The sequence below is a fragment of the Euprymna scolopes genome, chromosome 39 (genome assembly GCF_053919585.1).
Source record: "Euprymna scolopes isolate OS-2025 chromosome 39, ASM5391958v1, whole genome shotgun sequence".
Classification (NCBI taxonomy): domain Eukaryota; kingdom Metazoa; phylum Mollusca; class Cephalopoda; order Sepiida; family Sepiolidae; genus Euprymna; species Euprymna scolopes.
In genome coordinates, this window is record NC_136520.1 from 18281277 (window position 1) to 18300404 (window position 19128).

The 19128-nt window shown below is 32.0% G+C and overlaps 1 protein-coding gene across 2 annotated transcripts in view; it reads right to left on the reverse strand.

Moving 5' to 3' along the window:
* The window catches only part of LOC145263661 (hypoxanthine-guanine phosphoribosyltransferase-like), an 80919-nt gene that overhangs the window by 12603 nt on the left and 49188 nt on the right, over nucleotides 1–19128 (reverse strand). For both annotated transcript variants that reach the window (XM_080120533.1, XM_080120534.1), the window contains exons 3-5: nucleotides 13163–13355; nucleotides 8438–8503; nucleotides 4432–4532 (exon numbers count right to left, since the gene is read on the reverse strand). In XM_080120533.1, coding sequence (XP_079976659.1) covers nucleotides 4432–4532; nucleotides 8438–8503; nucleotides 13163–13355 — 360 coding nt within the window. The remainder of the gene's footprint in view (nucleotides 1–4431; nucleotides 4533–8437; nucleotides 8504–13162; nucleotides 13356–19128) is intronic.

The following is a 19128-nucleotide window of genomic DNA, read 5'->3' on the forward strand; positions in this document are numbered from 1 at the left end:
TATAACTAAGCACATTTACTGTAAATCTAGCAGAATGGAAAACATATTGCATGTCACTAAGGTTATTTTTGCTGAGGTGGTTGATTACTTCTCTATTTAACACAACTTCCAGCAACTTACTCATGACGCACAGGAGACTTACTGGCCCGTACTGAGAGGGAGATGACCGATCACCTGAATTCTTAAATACAGGGCATACTGATGAGATTTTCTAGGGTGTTGGGAAGCAATTCTCCTTAAGACAACGCTTAAACAGTTTTGTAAGTATGAGAGGTAGTTCTGATTGAAGCTTTTTGAGCACTATGATAGGAATAGGCCCAGTTGCTTTACTGGAATCAAGGTTTTTGATTAGATTGGCAACATCATGAACATATATTTGTATGCCGCATAGGGTTTTCTGATACAGGAAGAAATACTGGGAGTTGGTGACCATGGTTGCATAGGGTAGAATTAGCTGCAAAGTTCTTGGGAAAGAGTTTGGCTTTGTCTGATGCCGACGAGATTACTTCAGGTCCATTGATGATAATTGGGATAGAGCACACACTTCTGTTCAGGATTCTGTTATTTGCCAAAACTGGTGGGAACCAAGCTGCTGCTCATCTACTTTGGACTTGACGGACTGAGCATACAACTCAGTCACATTCTTTATTTCTCTTTTACAGCCGTTGCTGGCAGTCCTGAAAGCGACTTTAGTCTCAGTACATCTATTACATTGGAAGCAATGGAAAAAGTGATTTCTGTACGCAATGGTAGCAGCACATTCTGGAGAAAACCATGGCTGGCTGTTAGGTTTTTGCTGGAATTTATTGGATGGTATGAATCGGTCTATACCTACAATTAACCATTCCGTCAGGTTTGACACTACAGAGAATACATCCTCTTTTAAAAACAGAACACAGATCTGATATAAATGTACAGAAGCTATCCCAGTCAGCCATAGAGTATTGATACATTGTACGATGGAGAAGGACTTATTACATTGTTTTAACTGATACAACATAGTGGTTGGAAGATCTCAGTGGAGACTGAACAGAAGATGAACATAGCTCGTTGTGAGAAAAAAATCTAGAAGACTGGCCATCAGTGTCGAGCTCACTGGTGGGGTCGTGAACAATCTGAGTTAGGCATAAGCAATGGAGACATCGTGACAAAACATCCCCTCATCATATGAACATCAAATCTTGCTTCACTAATGAGAAATACTTGGGTTATTGTCAAGGCACTAGCCCTGAATAATGTGCGCATGATACAGAAATACAAACTAATTAGTGTAGCAAGATTTAGTGTTCATATAAAGTTTACCACACGTACATATACATGCATGCGCTAGCTGTCACTACTGGGCATGCCCAGGTATGAGATAGTGGCAGAAATATGAGTGTGACCTCTCTTTGACGTAGCCTTGTTCTCAAATATCATTATCATATGATCATTGTTGTAACAGTGTGAGCAAGAACCCTTAGTAATTTAGATGTTTGGTGATTCTTCAATGAACAAAGTCAGCGAAACATTATGTAAATAAAAGGAACATTCGAAAGAAATGGGGGGGGGCATACTGTATGCTAAGAGATGCTGGACTGAAAGAGTAAATTAAAGATTGGGATTTTATTATTTGTATTGAACTATGTAGCACAACATTACTTTCTAAGTATGTATTAGTAATTATTAATGCATCTCATTTGGGTCAGTTTTATATTTAACATAAAAATGGACACTTTCTATAAAAAGGTCAATAAACTCATATTTGCTGCATGCCATTGGTTTTCTGTCAAAGAAAAAAAAAAAAAAAAATTGCACTATCCAGAAAAAATATCAGATTTATCAAAACATTTAGAGACTGCTAATAAGGAAATATTTTGCATAAAAACCAATGCCACTTCTGCATGTCGGTGACATAAGGCGAATGTGTGCATTTTAGTTTCAAGAACCGTTGATAGACGTCACTTGTCAGCCAAAGAATAGGGGTCGATAACTCTTCCTTTTCTAAAGGTGTGTGCAAACTAAAATTATATTTTTATATATTTTTATACAATCTTTCTGTACAAAAAAAAAATTATTCTTAAACCTCTACAAATGTTTCAGGTTTTTAAAATTATATTTTGCTACATTTTTATACAACTTCACTCATTGAAAAGAAATTATATTAATACATTAAAATTATATTTTGCTACATTTTTATACAACTTCACTCATTGAAAAGAAATTATATTAATACATTAAAATTATATTTTGCTACATTTTTATACAACTTCACTCATTGAAAAGAAATTATATTAATACATTAAAATTATATTTTGCTACATTTTTATACAACTTCACTCATTGAAAAGAAATTATATTAATACATTAAAATTATATTTTGATACATTTTTATACAACTTCACTCATTGAAAAGAAATTATATTAATACATTAAAATTATATTTTGATACATTTTTATACAACTTCACTCATTGAAAAGAAATTATATTAATACATTAAAATTATATTATGATACATTTTTATACAACTTCACTCATTGAAAAGAAATTATATTAATACATTAAAATTATATTTTGCTACATTTTTATACAACTTCACTCATTGAAAAGAAATTATATTAATACATTAAAATTATATTTTGCTACATTTTTATACAACTTCACTCATTGAAAAGAAATTATATTAATACATTAAAATTATATTATGATACATTTTTATACAACTTCACTCATTGAAAAGAAATTATATTAATACATTAAAATTATATTTTGCTACATTTTTATACAACTTCACTCATTGAAAAGAAATTATATTAATACATTAAAATTATATTTTGCTACATTTTTATACAACTTCACTCATTGAAAAGAAATTATATTAATACATTAAAATTATATTATGATACATTTTTATACAACTTCACTCATTGAAAAGAAATTATATTAATACATTAAAATTATATTTTGCTACATTTTTATACAACTTCACTCATTGAAAAGAAATTATATTAATACATTAAAATTATATTTTGCTACATTTTTATACAACTTCACTCATTGAAAAGAAATTATATTAATACATTAAAATTATATTTTGCTACATTTTTATACAACTTCACTCATTGAAAAGAAATTATATTAATACATTAAAATTATATTATGATACATTTTTATACAACTTCACTCATTGAAAAGAAATTATATTAATACATTAAAATTATATTATGATACATTTTTATACAACTTCACTCATTGAAAAGAAATTATATTAATACATTAAAATTATATTATGATACATTTTTATACAACTTCACTCATTGAAAAGAAATTATATTAATACATTAAAATTATATTATGATACATTTTTATACAACTTAACTCATTGAAAAGAAATTATATTAATACATTAAAATTATATTATGATACATTTTTATACAACTTCACTCATTGAAAAGAAATTATATTAATACATTAAAATTATATTTTGATACATTTTTATACAACTTCACTCATTGAAAAGAAATTATATTAATACATTAAAATTATATTTTGATACATCTTTTATACGATGTTTCGATTTTCATATATTTTTGAGTTATCGTAAACACTGGTTTATAATTGAGGTTCATATAATGGCTGCTAGATGCGAGTTCTCTTTCGAAAAACAGAAGTCAATAACTCGTCTGTTGCTAATATGTCACTGACATGCAGAAGTGCCAAACCAATTCCAGATAGGAATAATAATACAAATTAAATTACTATACAATAAAAAAAAATCAATACAAATGTATAAATAAAAACGCTCATATGTTATAACAGACAGCCTTGAATCCTTGTACGTTTCTATGGTAACCGATTTCTACCTTCTGATCTTTTCTTAATAAGTAAACCAAAAACCATAAGTCATGTGTAACAATAATGCGTAATGTTTTAAGTTTAGAGGACATTTTGTTATGTATACTCTAAGAACATCACCTGAGAAAGAAAATTGTGGATATTTGTGTATTTTAATCTGAAAAGATGACTCTGGAGACATTTTTTTATTAGATACATAATTGCTGATAAGTCTAGCAATTGATATGAATTTAGCTGACAGATGGTGTAATATGAAAAAGTGACCCTAATTAAAGTTCTACCGGATTTCTTTCACCATATTTTGAAAGAAAAGTTATTCCTGTGCAACAGTTAGTGATTCCTACTCCGAGACTAAAATTACTAAGCAAAAAGAAAACAGCCGAGTGGATAAAATATAAAAATTTGTGAATTCTTTCAGAAACCATGTACTAAAAAGTGACTAAAATGCATGCAAAACAAAATTCGTTTAATAGTTTTGGTTTACAGAGATACATAAGATTCAGAGATAACAGTCAAAGAAATTTGGAAAACATTTCAACTTGACAAAAAAAAATAAAAAATTAAAAAATTAAAGAAAAAAAAATCTTTTAACTCACCTTGCAACTTTAACACATTTTGGTTCGTGTTTTGCCAGGAGCTCTTTCAATTTGATCATAGTGCGGCCAGTATCAATGATGTCTTCCACGACGAGGACACACTGTAAAAATGACAAAATTTATCTGGATTTGTGAGACAAAGATTAAAAATTTGTATCGTTTGAACAACTGTTCTTGGACGTTATTCTCAACGTTTAAACCTTGTTGAAGCCTGGAATCTGTATGGAACTTTAAATGTAACTCTTTAATCCATAGAATTAGATTGCAAGAATGAGAAGAAAGAAGTACACAGAAATGGAGATAGAAACAAGAAAACAAGGTTGGAACTAAAATAAGAGAGCAAGGAAGTTTCTAGAACTTAACCAGTATAGTATATATGCCTCACTTCAATGGCTCAAGAGAAGGAGACTACCATTTGATGAGGAAAGACTGATTGTAGCCAGTCAAGATTAGGGATTACTCACAAATGGATTAAAAAACATGGCTGGTCTACAAATGGCCAGTGCAGGTTCTACGATTCAGTGATCGAGAGCCCAAGCCACCTAATGTCTGGATGCTAAACCTTATAGGCAGATCGCCTTTACACTGTCAGTCACAACAAAATCTGTAGATACCTCCATTGGAAGATCTGTGGAGAAATGCAGCTTGATAAATCATCAAACATCTTGGAACATGAACCAACACGAATAACATCAAACAGAAAAGTGACAATGTTCTATGACAAAGACATACAGGCGGGCAGATACATAAAGACAAGGCCATCAAGCCAGATATTGTAATATGGAACAAGTCTGAAAGAACTGCGCTCATTATCGATGTCACTATCCCAAATGATTTAGTCCTTAATAGAGTTGAAGAAGAAAAGATAAAATATCAGAATCTAAAAAATGATTTAAAAATGACATGGTCCCTCAAGGAAATCAATATACCAGCTGTGATAGGAGCAACTGGCCTAATGAAAAAAATCTAAAGAAATGCTTGGAAACAATCCCTGAAAGACCCAGTTAGCACAAAATACAGATAGCAGCCGTAAAGGGAACAACATTTTTTCTTAAAAAAAAGCCCTCAGATATAAATTCAAATCGTAATGAAATCAATTGTTAGATCCAGGTGTGTTCCTTGTTCTCTTAAAACTAAACAAAGTAAAATAAAAAAAGAAAAGAAAAAGTAGATTGTTCTCATTCTATCAGTGACCAGGTAGAAGTCACAAGTCCACATTGACTCGTGCCACAACGTCTATCAGTTCTAAGTGACAGCCAGTTGAAGGTTTACCGTTTGGCACAGTTGATACGAAGTCATGGCTAATAGAAAAAGAACACCTTACTTTTATGGATTAAATAAGGATTCTATTCAAAATTCTCTAGTTCAATTTTATGCATTTAAAAGATGAAAATGGTCATCCAAGTAAATGTAAACGAAAAATATTTAGTGTCCATGCAAGACATTCAAAGCGAAAAATACATGACCATCAGTCATGGAAGGTTACATAAGGTTGACATGTCGGGTCAGACAAGTGTTTGATGATAAATAAACACCAGCAGAGTGAGAAAATGTGTTTTATCTGGGGTTAACTACTGTTAATATCAAAATAAAAGATTCAGAGATAGCAGCAATGATGGCAAGAACTCTTCACTAAAGTTAATCAACTCTCACCAGCCTATTTGATATTACATCAAGAGAAGCCATCCGAGCCAAATTACAAAGACCGCAAATTAAAATGAAAATCTATATTTTACAATTTGAACTTAAAATTTCATTCCCATTAAATTAAAAGTAATTTTACTTTGTAGCTGTGAAGATAAACTTTTAAAATATAAATTTTAACAATCAATACGAGTAAATGATCTAACAGATCTTTATTATCTACATATCTATGACTGTGTGTGCACGAGGACACTTCTCAACCTATATACTCAATGATATTTTTATCTACAGAGCTGAAATTTTGTATATATGATATTCATACACGTGGAAAACTTTTTAATCAGTTTTCATCCAGAAAAAGAACTGCTGAGTGGTGAAAATTGGTGCGTGCAGTTCATCGGATTTTTATCTGTTTGTAAACTCTTTCCAAGGAACACAAGAATTACAGTATATTTTAGTCACACTTGTTAAAAGTCGTACATAAGTTAGCAATTTAATAGTCGCACATGAGTTAGCAATTTAATAGTCGCACATGAGTTAGCAATTTAATAGTCGCACATGAGTTAGCAATTTAATAGTCGCACATGAGTTAGCAATTTAATAGTCGCACATGAGTTAGCAATTTAATAGTCGCACATGAGTTAGCAATTTAATAGTCGCACATGAGTTAGCAATTTAATAGTCGCACATGAGTTAGCAATTTAATAGTCGCACATGAGTTAGCAATTTAATAGTCGCACATGAGTTAGCAATTTAATAGTCGCACATGAGTTAGCAATTTAATAGTCGCACATGAGTTAGCAATTTAATAGTCGCACATGAGTTAGCAATTTAATAGTCGCACATGAGTTAGCAATTTAATAGTCGCACATGAGTTAGCAATTTAATAGTCGCACATAAGTTAGCAATTTAATAGTCGCACATAAGTTAGCAATTTAATAGTCGCACATAAGTTAGCAATTTAATAGTCGCACATAAGTTAGCAATTTAATAGTCGCACATAAGTTAGCAATTTAATAGTCGCACATAAGTTAGCAATTTAATAGTCGCACATAAGTTAGCAATTTAATAGTCGCACATAAGTTAGCAATTTAATAGTCGCACATAAGTTAGCAATTTAATAGTCGCACATAAGTTAGCAATTTAATAGTCGCACATAAGTTAGCAATTTAATAGTCGCACATAAGTTAGCAATTTAATAGTCGCACATAAGTTAGCAATTTAATAGTCGCACATAAGTTAGCAATTTAATAGTCGCACATAAGTTAGCAATTTAATAGTCGCACATAAGTTAGCAATTTAATAGTCGCACATAAGTTAGCAATTTAATAGTCGCACATAAGTTAGCAATTTAATAGTCGCACATAAGTTAGCAATTTAATAGTCGCACATAAGTTAGCAATTTAATAGTCGCACATAAGTTAGCAATTTAATAGTCGCACATAAGTTAGCAATTTAATAGTCGCACATAAGTTAGCAATTTAATAGTCGCACATAAGTTAGCAATTTAATAGTCGCACATAAGTTAGCAATTTAATAGTCGCACATAAGTTAGCAATTTAATAGTCGCACATAAGTTAGCAATTTAATAGTCGCACATAAGTTAGCAATTTAATAGTCGCACATAAGTAAGCAATTTAATAGTCGCACATAAGTAAGCAATTTAATAGTCGCACATAAGTTAGCAATTTAATAGTCGTACATAAGTTAGCAATTTAATAGTCGTACATAAGTTAGCAATTTAATAGTCGTACATAAGTTAGCAATTTAATAGTCGCACATAAGTTAGCAATTTAATAGTCGCACATAAGTTAGCAATTTAATAGTCGTACATAAGTTAGCAATTTAATAGCCGTACATAAGTTAGCAATTTAATAGCCGTACATAAGTTAGCAATTTAATAGCCGTACATAAGTTAGCAATTTAATAGCCGTACATAAGTTAGCAATTTAATAGCCGTACATAAGTTAGCAATTTAATAGCCGTACATAAGTTAGCAATTTAATAGCCGTACATAAGTTAGCAATTTAATAGCCGTACATAAGTTAGCAATTTAATAGCCGTACATAAGTTAGCAATTTAATAGCCGTACATAAGTTAGCAATTTAATAGCCGTACATAAGTTAGCAATTTAATAGTCGTACATAAGTTAGCAATTTAATAGTCGTACATAAGTTAGCAATTTAAAAGTTGTACATAAGTTAGCAATTTAAAAGTCGTACATAAGTTAGCAATTTAAAAGTCGTACATAAGTTAGCAATTTAAAAAAGAAAAACTACTATTTTGAGAGTGAATCCCTAAAACATTTTCAATCGAAAAAAAAAAAGAAAAACAAAACAACTGAAAATAAATTAAAGCTTACTTTTCCTTTCAAGTTCTCTAGTCTGTCACCACCAATAACTTGAATCTCTCCTTGGGATTTATCATTCTGTTAGAGTAAAAAAAGAATTATTTTAAATTCAAAAATGGTTTTTGTAAAATATGAAGTTGAGTAAATTCAGTGAATTTTTTGCCAAGAATGGAGTTGCTGGGAAACGGTCAAGAGAAGGGGGAAAAAAACTAACATGGGAATGGAAGTTCTCAAAGGAAAAAGAAGAAGTGTTCAAAAATTACAGAAATTACTGGTGAAGCGAGGTGACTGATGCGCACATTTGATATTTCATTGTACAACAATTCAAACAAGGTTTTATAAGTTCATTTTATTAAACAAAAAAATACCGACCAAACATTTCATAGTTTATGTACAAAAAATCTTCATGAGTAAAACACATGATTACTTGTAAGCATATCATTAATTTGTCACGAGTCGTAGATCTCATCTTACTAAATGCAGTTGACCTCTGCTACCAGAGTTGGCTGTCAGGCAATACATCCATTCAAATTCACCCATGTTCTTAGTCACAACATGACTTATAAGTATACAAGCAAGAACGGAGATACAGTGTTAAGTTTTTTCATAACCATCGGTCAGACCATGTATGGATATGCTTACCATGTATGGAAAAAAAAGGTGCTTCTACATTACTGTGACGAGATTTTGTAATTGATAAATGGAGTTCTCAGATAAAAACAAGGCCGATAGCCATTAGTCGCGTGCTCTCGTGTAATGAATGAATGCGTGGATGTAGGATTGACATGAAATTCTTAAAGATAAACTAAAATGACCGAAAAATGGGTTGAAATGACTTAAATAAAAAAAAAGTAAATGACTTAGAATGACTTTAATGAACTTACGAATGAATTGAATGACCTTAAGAATGACTTGAATGCTTAAAAAGTAACTGGAATCCTTCAAAAACAACTTGAATGATCTGGAAAATGGCTTGAAGACTGAGTGGTTGTAAAGTGGGTGATCGTTTTACATTCAATTAATACAATACAGAAAAGTGATCCCCCACTTCATATCACAAAGTTATAAACACAAGTACAGCATCTAAGAAAAGATACTACACTTTGATCTTGGCCGAAAGGTCAAGAAAAGCTTAAAAAGCTAACAGCATCTATTAAGAACAAACCTTTGATCTTAACCAAAAAGGCCAAGCACAAAAGTGTTACGGACAGACTGACCGACGGAGTTACTTATAGAGTTGCTTGCACGCAACTAAAAACAATGGTTTCAACTGATTCTTTTTGTCAATTCTAATAAGTAACAATGCTAGCTTCCACATTATGCAGTCAAAATGTAGTCTGAATATTACGGAATTATTAAAAAAAACAAAACAAAAAAAAAAAAAAACTTTAATCATGTTAGCAGGTGGAAAATTGCCACCATCTTTGTTTAATTCGATTGGAAAATTACCTCCCTGTTGAACTCTGTGTTTTATGATTGTCTTCATCAAATTCTATTTTTTATTTTTTTCAAAAAATTTTCAATCACTTTTCGTAATTTTTGGATATAATCATCTTAAAAATATGAGGAATACGTAGATACCATTGTTTTCATGTGAAATTCAGTTTTACGATTTCTGAAAATCTCGTCCCAATTCTGTAGAAGTTCCGAAAAAAGTCTTTATGGTCTTACATTTAAGATTGGGCAAAATCTCCCACCCCCACCAAAGACTTTGCAAAGTAGCAAAAATGTTGCTGCGGACAATGTTCCACTGCAAATAAATCTCAAAACCTCATTTCATTGATAGAATGCCATTTTGATCAAAGTGAAAGCAAACATTTTTCATACAGCCTGCGATTATTCACCTTATATCATGACAAGTGATTCTGAGGATATCCAGAATGCAACTGGAACTTGTACTGATCGGACTCAGTATTTGCTTTATAAAAATGACCTTTAGTCATGTTTACAAACATTCTCATGTGGAGAAAACCTTATGACATTTCAAACTATTTGACTAATGTTGATATCTTTTGAAAGTTAAAACTCTACTTTATCTCATAAACTGATAGTGTATATTTAAATGGATCCTTTATTTGTCGGTTAAATGTATTCTCCACCCCCCCCCTCCTTGTTGGATTTTGATCTTTTGTTTATATTTCTTTTCTGTAATCGTGTAAACAAATGTACTTGAATTTCTTACTGGTTGTCTTACGTTATTTTTCTTTTGTTTGCTTGTCTTTACTTTTAGTGAAATGAAGATCACATTGAAGAAATCAAGATCACATTGAAGAAATCAAGATCACATTGAAGAAATCAAGATCACATTGAAGAAATCAAGATCACATTGAAGAAATCAAGATCACATTGAAGAAATCAAGATCACATTGAAGAAATCAAGATCACATTGAAGAAATCAAGATCACATTGAAGAAATCAAGATCACATTGAAGAAATCAAGATCACATTGAAGAAATCAAGATCACATTGAAGAAATCAAGATCACATTGAAGAAATCAAGATCACATTGAAGAAATCAAGATCACATTGAAGAAATCAAGATCACATTGAAGAAATCAAGATCACATTGAAGAAATCAAGATCACATTGAAGAAATCAAGATCACATTGAAGAAATCAAGATCACATTGAAGAAATCAAGATCACATTGAAGAAATCAAGATCACATTGAAGAAATCAAGATCACATTGAAGAAATCAAGATCACATTGAAGAAATCAAGATCACATTGAAGAAATCAAGATCACATTGAAGAAATCAAGATCACATTGAAGAAATCAAGATCACATTGAAGAAATCAAGATCACATTGAAGAAATCAAGATCACATTGAAGAAATCAAGATCACATTGAAGAAATCAAGATCACATTGAAGAAATCAAGATCACATTAAAGAAATCAAGATCACATTGAAGAAATCAAGATCACATTGAAGAAATCAAGATCACATTGAAGAAATCAAGATCACATTGAAGAAATCAAGATCACATTGAAGAAATCAAGATCACATTGAAGAAATCAAGATCACATTGAAGAAATCAAGATCACATTGAAGAAATCAAGATCACATTGAAGAAATCAAGATCACATTGAAGAAATCAAGATCACATTGAAGAAATCAAGATCACATTGAAGAAATCAAGATCACATTGAAGAAATCAAGATCACATTGAAGAAATCAAGATCACATTGAAGAAATCAAGATCACATTGAAGAAATCAAGATCACATTGAAGAAATCAAGATCACATTGAAGAAATCAAGATCACATTGAAGAAATCAAGATCACATTGAAGAAATCAAGATCACATTGAAGAAATCAAGATCACATTGAAGAAATCAAGATCACATTGAAGAAATCAAGATCACATTGAAGAAATCAAGATCACATTGAAGAAATCAAGATCACATTGAAGAAATCAAGATCACATTGAAGAAATCAAGATCACATTGAAGAAATCAAGATCACATTGAAGAAATCAAGATCACATTGAAGAAATCAAGATCACATTGAAGAAATCAAGATCACATTGAAGAAATCAAGATCACATTGAAGAAATCAAGATCACATTGAAGAAATCAAGATCACATTGAAGAAATCAAGATCACATTGAAGAAATCAAGATCACATTGAAGAAATCAAGATCACATTAAAGAAATGAAGATCACATTGAAGAAATCAAGATCACATTAAAGAAATCAAGATCACATTAAAGAAATCAAGATCACATTGAAGAAATCAAGATCACATTGAAGAAATCAAGATCACATTGAAGAAATCAAGATCACATTGAAGAAATCAAGATCACATTGAAGAAATCAAGATCACATTGAAGAAATCAAGATCACATTGAAGAAATCAAGATCACATTGAAGAAATCAAGATCACATTGAAGAAATCAAGATCACATTGAAGAAATCAAGATCACATTGAAGAAATCAAGATCACATTGAAGAAATCAAGATCACATTGAAGAAATCAAGATCACATTGAAGAAATCAAGATCACATTGAAGAAATCAAGATCACATTGAAGAAATGAAGATCACATTGAAGAAATGAAGATCACATTGAAGAAATCAAGATCACATTGAAGAAATCAAGATCACATTGAAGAAATCAAGATCACATTGAAGAAATCAAGATCACATTGAAGAAATCAAGATCACATTGAAGAAATCAAGATCACATTGAAGAAATCAAGATCACATTGAAGAAATCAAGATCACATTGAAGAAATCAAGATCACATTGAAGAAATCAAGATCACATTGAAGAAATCAAGATCACATTGAAGAAATCAAGATCACATTGAAGAAATCAAGATCACATTGAAGAAATCAAGATCACATTGAAGAAATCAAGATCACATTGAAGAAATCAAGATCACATTGAAGAAATCAAGATCACATTGAAGAAATCAAGATCACATTGAAGAAATCAAGATCACATTGAAGAAATCAAGATCACATTGAAGAAATCAAGATCACATTGAAGAAATCAAGATCACATTGAAGAAATCAAGATCACATTGAAGAAATCAAGATCACATTGAAGAAATGTTTTCCATTAGTTTCGCTTCAAGTTTTTTTGCAGCATGAAAGCAGTTTAAATCAATAGAATTTCTTTGTTTTTTGAGAAATGACTAGCATACATGCTAATAACAATTCATGAATTTTAATGTTTTTGCAATGACTACGGCAACGCAGTTGTTAAATGCATGTTAATAATGCAACAGTTACCTTGTAGCTCTGTAAACGAATGAAATCAATGGCAAGTGGAACCGATTCTTCACTGTTTCGATTCAACTGTTTGATCTTGTCCAAAAGATCGGCAAAGAATTTGTAGCCGCCCTTTAACACACACAACACAACAATGCCAACGTCGTTCTGCAAGACAAGTTCGTGCACAATATCACGGGCAATTCGCTCAATTCTGAAACAACAAAAAGGGAAAGATAAATAACAGATTTCATTCTTTTTAAGATCACAAAGAATACAAATAATTCAAAGGCAAATACAACACCCAAATTATGAAAGTAACAATCACTTCCCCACCCCCAACTCTTCAGAGATAAAAATATTGTTTCCAAAAATACCCACAGTTAAAAATATGACTTACAATTAGAACAACTGTACTTCTGTTCCCAGCTAAGAATCTTGAATTTTATTTTTTTTTTTCTTTAAGTTATAAAATTGTGGAAAACTCATGGAAAACTTATCAAGAAAAGTTGTTTGATCTTTGTGTAGGGCTTTGTTTTTAATTGCATCCATGGACAGAGAGAAACTATGAATATAATGCAAATTTTATACCCAAAAAACTTGAAGCATATGTTCTATCAACACAGATGCCTAGTAATTCTGCTATAGTCATAGTCAATATTGCCAGATATGAAAATTTGTATATGAAAAGGTTCCCCCCTCCCTCTCAACGACACAGTCAAGCGGCATTCAATTTCATTTTCTTCCGATGGAGTTCCGGCGCTTTATCCTATTAAAACCATTTGGGCATCAACTGGAATCCGTTAATCTTTGCAGTACAAGACAAAACTGTCATATCTTCAGGCAGAAACAAATCATTCCACTACTATTGTGAGTTAACATTTTTTGTGGGTGATAAAAATGCTTTTAAAATGATCATTTGGGTGGGTGGGAGCACAATATATATATAATAGTAATATGTAGTAAGACAATCCATACTATACTTGCCTGCAAGTATCTGTGGTGTAACGGTTAATGTACTTGGCAAAATTCATTTGTAAGTAAAACTTATTTAAAAGTTGAAGATTTAATCCTAAGTGTGCACGATACTCAAATTACAACTGAAAATTGCTTAAGAATTTTAACGATGGCAGACTCAATGAGAACATGCTGAACATGCATTAAATAAAGCGATTCCATTAGAAAATTCTGCGGAGATTCTTAGCAGAAAAGTATGGGATGCAAAACTGTTCTGAAATTAATTTTACACAAACTGGGAAGGATATTCATTCACATATTTATAGAATATGAAAATGTGAATGAACTTGAGAGAGAGAGAAAGAGAGAGCAGAGAGAGAGCAGAGAGAGAGAGAGAGCAGAGAGAGAGCAGAGAGAGAGAGCAGAGAGAGAGAGAGCAGAGAGAGAGAGAGCAGAGAGAGAGAGAGCAGAGAGAGAGAGAGCAGAGAGAGAGAGCAGAGAGAGAGAGAGCAGAGAGAGAGAGAGCAGAGAGAGAGAGAGCAGAGAGAGAGAGAGAGAGCAGAGAGAGAGAGAGAGCAGAGAGAGAGAGCAGAGAGCAGAGAGAGAGCAGAGAGAGGAGAGAGAGCAGAGAGAGAGCAGAGAGAGGAGAGAGAGCAGAGAGAGAGCAGAGAGAGAGAGAGAGCAGAGAGAGAGAGAGAGCAGAGAGAGAGAGCAGAGAGAGAGAGCAGAGAGAGAGAGCACAGAGAGAGCAGAGAGAGAGAGAGCAGAGAGAGAGAGCAGAGAGAGAGAGCAGAGAGAGAGAGCAGAGAGAGAGAGCAGAGAGAGAGAAGAGAGAGAGAGCAGAGAGAGAGAGAGAGAGAGAGAGAGAGAGAGAGAGAGAGAGAGCAGAGAGAGAGAGAGAGAGAGCAGAGAGAGAGAGAGAGAGAGCAGAGAGAGAGAGAGAGCAGAGAGAGAGAGAGAGAGAGAGAGAGCAGAGAGAGAGAGCAGAGAGAGAGCAGAGAGAGAGAGCAGAGAGAGAGAGAGAGCAGAGAGAGAGCAGAGAGAGAGAGAGAGCAGAGAGAGAGAGAGAGCAGAGAGAGAGAGAGAGCAGAGAGAGAGAGAGAGCAGAGAGAGAGAGAGAGCAGAGAGAGAGAGAGAGCAGAGAGAGAGAGCAGAGAGAGAGAGAGAGAGAGCAGAGAGAGAGAGAGCAGAGAGAGAGAGAGAGAGAGCAGAGAGAGAGAGAGAGAGCAGAGAGAGAGAGAGAGAGCAGAGAGAGAGAGCAAATAAAGAGAGAATTTAAGAGAAGTAAAAAAAAATATGATCGATTTGTAAAAAGAACATAGAAAGCTTAAAATTAATTTTCCAAACCTTTTAGATCGATTTAAGCATGACAATCAATGTGTTTCAAAATTCAAGATTAAATCACATTATTGATTATTTATCAATACAAGGGGAAGGAATAGAAGATTTTTTTTTTTGTAAATCAGTTTGTAGATTAAGTACCCTTTCTCCCCGCCTCGTCAACCAATGTATTTCTGTTTCAGGAAGTGTGGGTGAGAGATATCTATATCCAAGGATGCAAATGAAAACAAGGCCTTATATGTAGATCTAACAATTTACCAAGTTTTACACAGAATTAGTTTTCTATTCGGGTTCATATATTTTCCTTCCCACAGAGGGGAAGGGGGTACAAAATTTGATGAAACCGATTGGAAGCAGCTCTGAATTGGTGGATTGGTTTCATGGCATAGAAAATCCGTATTCGTTTGAGCAAATTATTATTGGAAAAAAAACAAAAAAAAAACAAACAAAATTCCAAAAAGGAGCATTCTGGTGGGAAGAAAAATTTTGTCTCGATCTAATAAACGGATTTCTTTATTGAACGACGACAAAACCGATGAAATGCATCAGAATAGATGCCACACTTTGATTTTAGCAAAAAAGGCAAAGATCATTTTATATTGAAACATGTGTGGATATTTTGTAGACTTATGCGTTTTGTGCATAAATAGTTTGTAAAGGATTCGATTTAACCGTGCCCACTGAGAGAAGGCCTGTTAACTGAAAATTGCCTGCAAGCAATGTAGGTAAGATTTGTCAAACTGTCAAACCTGATACTATACGAGGGCTTTTTTTTTTTTTTTTTAAAAAGCATTAAAACATGTTAAAAAAGAAAAGGAACGCAATTCGATTAATACTGAAACTGAACTTTGTTCAATATAAAATATAAATAGTATGTAAAATTACGTAATTTTAAAGCAATATACAATCTAATAATGATAAAACTGAATTATGAATTTAGGGAACAAACAAAGAAACATTAAACACAAATGATGAATAATTTTAAAAGTGAAAACAAATAATAAAGAATAAAGGATAAAATACAAAAAAAAAATTGAAATGAAACAAATTCAAGCAAATAATTTAAATACAAACAAAAGTTACGAGTGCAGAAATATTTTTGAACTGAATTTAGAAAAAAATCACACGGATAATTAAGTTGATTGTTATCTTTTAGAATTTTAAAAATGAAGATTGATAATTTGTATTATTCAGACTAATGTTCTCATCTTACGGATTTATTTTACAACATTTCGTCTGATTTAACTTCCAATATTCATCAGGTGTATTTTGTCAAACTCCGGAATCTGTTCCTGATGAAGATCGAAGGTTACATCAGCCAAATCATTGCGAGATAAGCATGCGAGGCGAGTACAATCGTCAGAATATTACAAATAATACAATTTTGTCGAATGTTTGAAATTTTCTTTTTTCTTGTTTTTTTTATTTTCATTCATTTATTTTTATTAATTTGTTTTTATTAATACTATCATTTTCCTTAATACAAAAATTATTTAAAAGAGAATTCGAAGAAATCCAGATAATCATTTTTTCTATTTTTTCAAAACTGTGACCATCATCATCACATGAGTTAACATGAAAAAAAAAACATCTTCCAAAACATTCAATGTTATGTGGACGGCTTATTTTCTTTGCTTTATAGAATTAAAAAAGGGAAGATTTTTTTTTACCAGTTTATTAGTAACTATATAATTATATAAAATAAAATTTGTTGTTATATCATTAGGATGTAACAGAACCTCTATTAATTCCCTGAAAGCAGCTGTTTATTTCAGGTATATTTTCTACAGCATCTCTTCCAGATACTAAATCCTTGCAACTATTGCATTTCATTTTTTTAAAACCTACATAACAGCAATAACCTGCTAAGTATAAAATAACAAGTACTTCTTTACACTGATTAATATCATTCTCTGTTACATCTATGTTCAATTTATAAACATCTAACTGTTGCTCTGTTGTCATTTCATCCCAGTTAGCTTCTTGTAAATTCTTCAAATCAATAATTTTGTTATTAGATCAGCCCAGTTTTAATACTGACAACAGTTTTTTCTCACATCAAACACTTGACGTACACAGATATTACATTGATCCCCACTAAGTTGCGGGTACTGGCCAAAACTTGCCTCAAGGTTATCTGTTTGAAATTTACCAGGTAACATATATAGCATGTTCAATTCTTTTATGCAATATTAGTCAGTTCTAACATTGCATAAGTTGTATGGCGTACAGCAGTGTATGTTTCTTTCGTTAATTTACCAGTTCTTCCAGGAATGCTATTCCAAGTTTCCAACGAGTCACAGAATATAGAGAGAAATCTATCATTTTCATCGTGTAATTTAAGTGGATAAGCTTATTTATTATGAAGCCGACAAACTTTTTATGGTGTTTTTACATTCTGTATTGTCCACCAAATATAAAATAGCTGTATAGTAATTTCTGCATAGTTGGACAAACGTTTTCCTAAGGTCAGCAATCACTCAATAGTATATTCTTGAAAATTTGCAGAACTAAATTAAGATTTTTCCTTTCAAAATTTGTGGGAGAAATAGTTTTTGAAATCAATTTGTAAGAATATTTCAAAAGTGATTGAGATTCCAGAGCATAAAGTTTGTGTAAGCTAGAAAAGGGGGCACTTTGGATGTTATCTAATTCATGATTACCATCATAACTAAACTTTGGGAATATCATGCATTTAGTTTCGTCTTTTTGACCAAGCCAGTTGTTTCTGATGCATTTTAAAATATGTACCGAGTCGAATAAGAAAAAAGGTCCAGATTTTATTACTGGATGTGGATAGACAATTGAAAGCTTTGCTGGGCTACAAAAGAAAGACATGGCTTTTTTATTTATTGCATTATTATCTGTTATAATACATGAGCTGTTATTATCCGTCATAATACATGAGCTGTTATTATCCGTCATAATACATGAGCTGTTATTATCCGTCATAATACATGAGCTGTTATTATCCGTCATAATACATGAGCTGTTATTATCCGTCATAATACATGAGCTGTTATTATCCGTCATAATACATGAGCTGTTATTATCCGTCATAATACATGAGCTGTTATTATCCGTCATAATACATGAGCTGTTATTATCCGTCATAATACATGAGCTGTTATTATCCGTCATAATACATGAGCTGTTATTATCCGTCATAATACATGAGCTGTTATTATCCGTCATAATACATGAGCTGTTATTATCCGTCATAATACATGAGCTGTTATTATCCGTCATAATACATGAGCTGTTATTATCCGTCATAATACATGAGCTGTTATTATCCGTCATAATACATGAGCTGTTATTATCCGTCATAATACATGAGCTGTTATTATCCGTCATAATACATGAGCTGTTATTATCCGTCATAATACATGAGCTGTTATTATCCGTCATAATACACGAGCTGTTATTATCCGTCATAATACACGAGCTGTTATTATCCGTCATAATACACGAGCTGTTATTATCCGTCATAATACACGAGCTGTTATTATCCGTCATAATACACGAGCTGTTATTATCCGTCATAATACACGAGCTGTTATTATCCGTCATAATACACGAGCTGTTATTATCCGTCATAATACACGAGCTGTTATTATCCGTCATAATACATGAGCTGTTATTATCCGTCATAATACATGAGCTGTTATTATCCGTCATAATACATG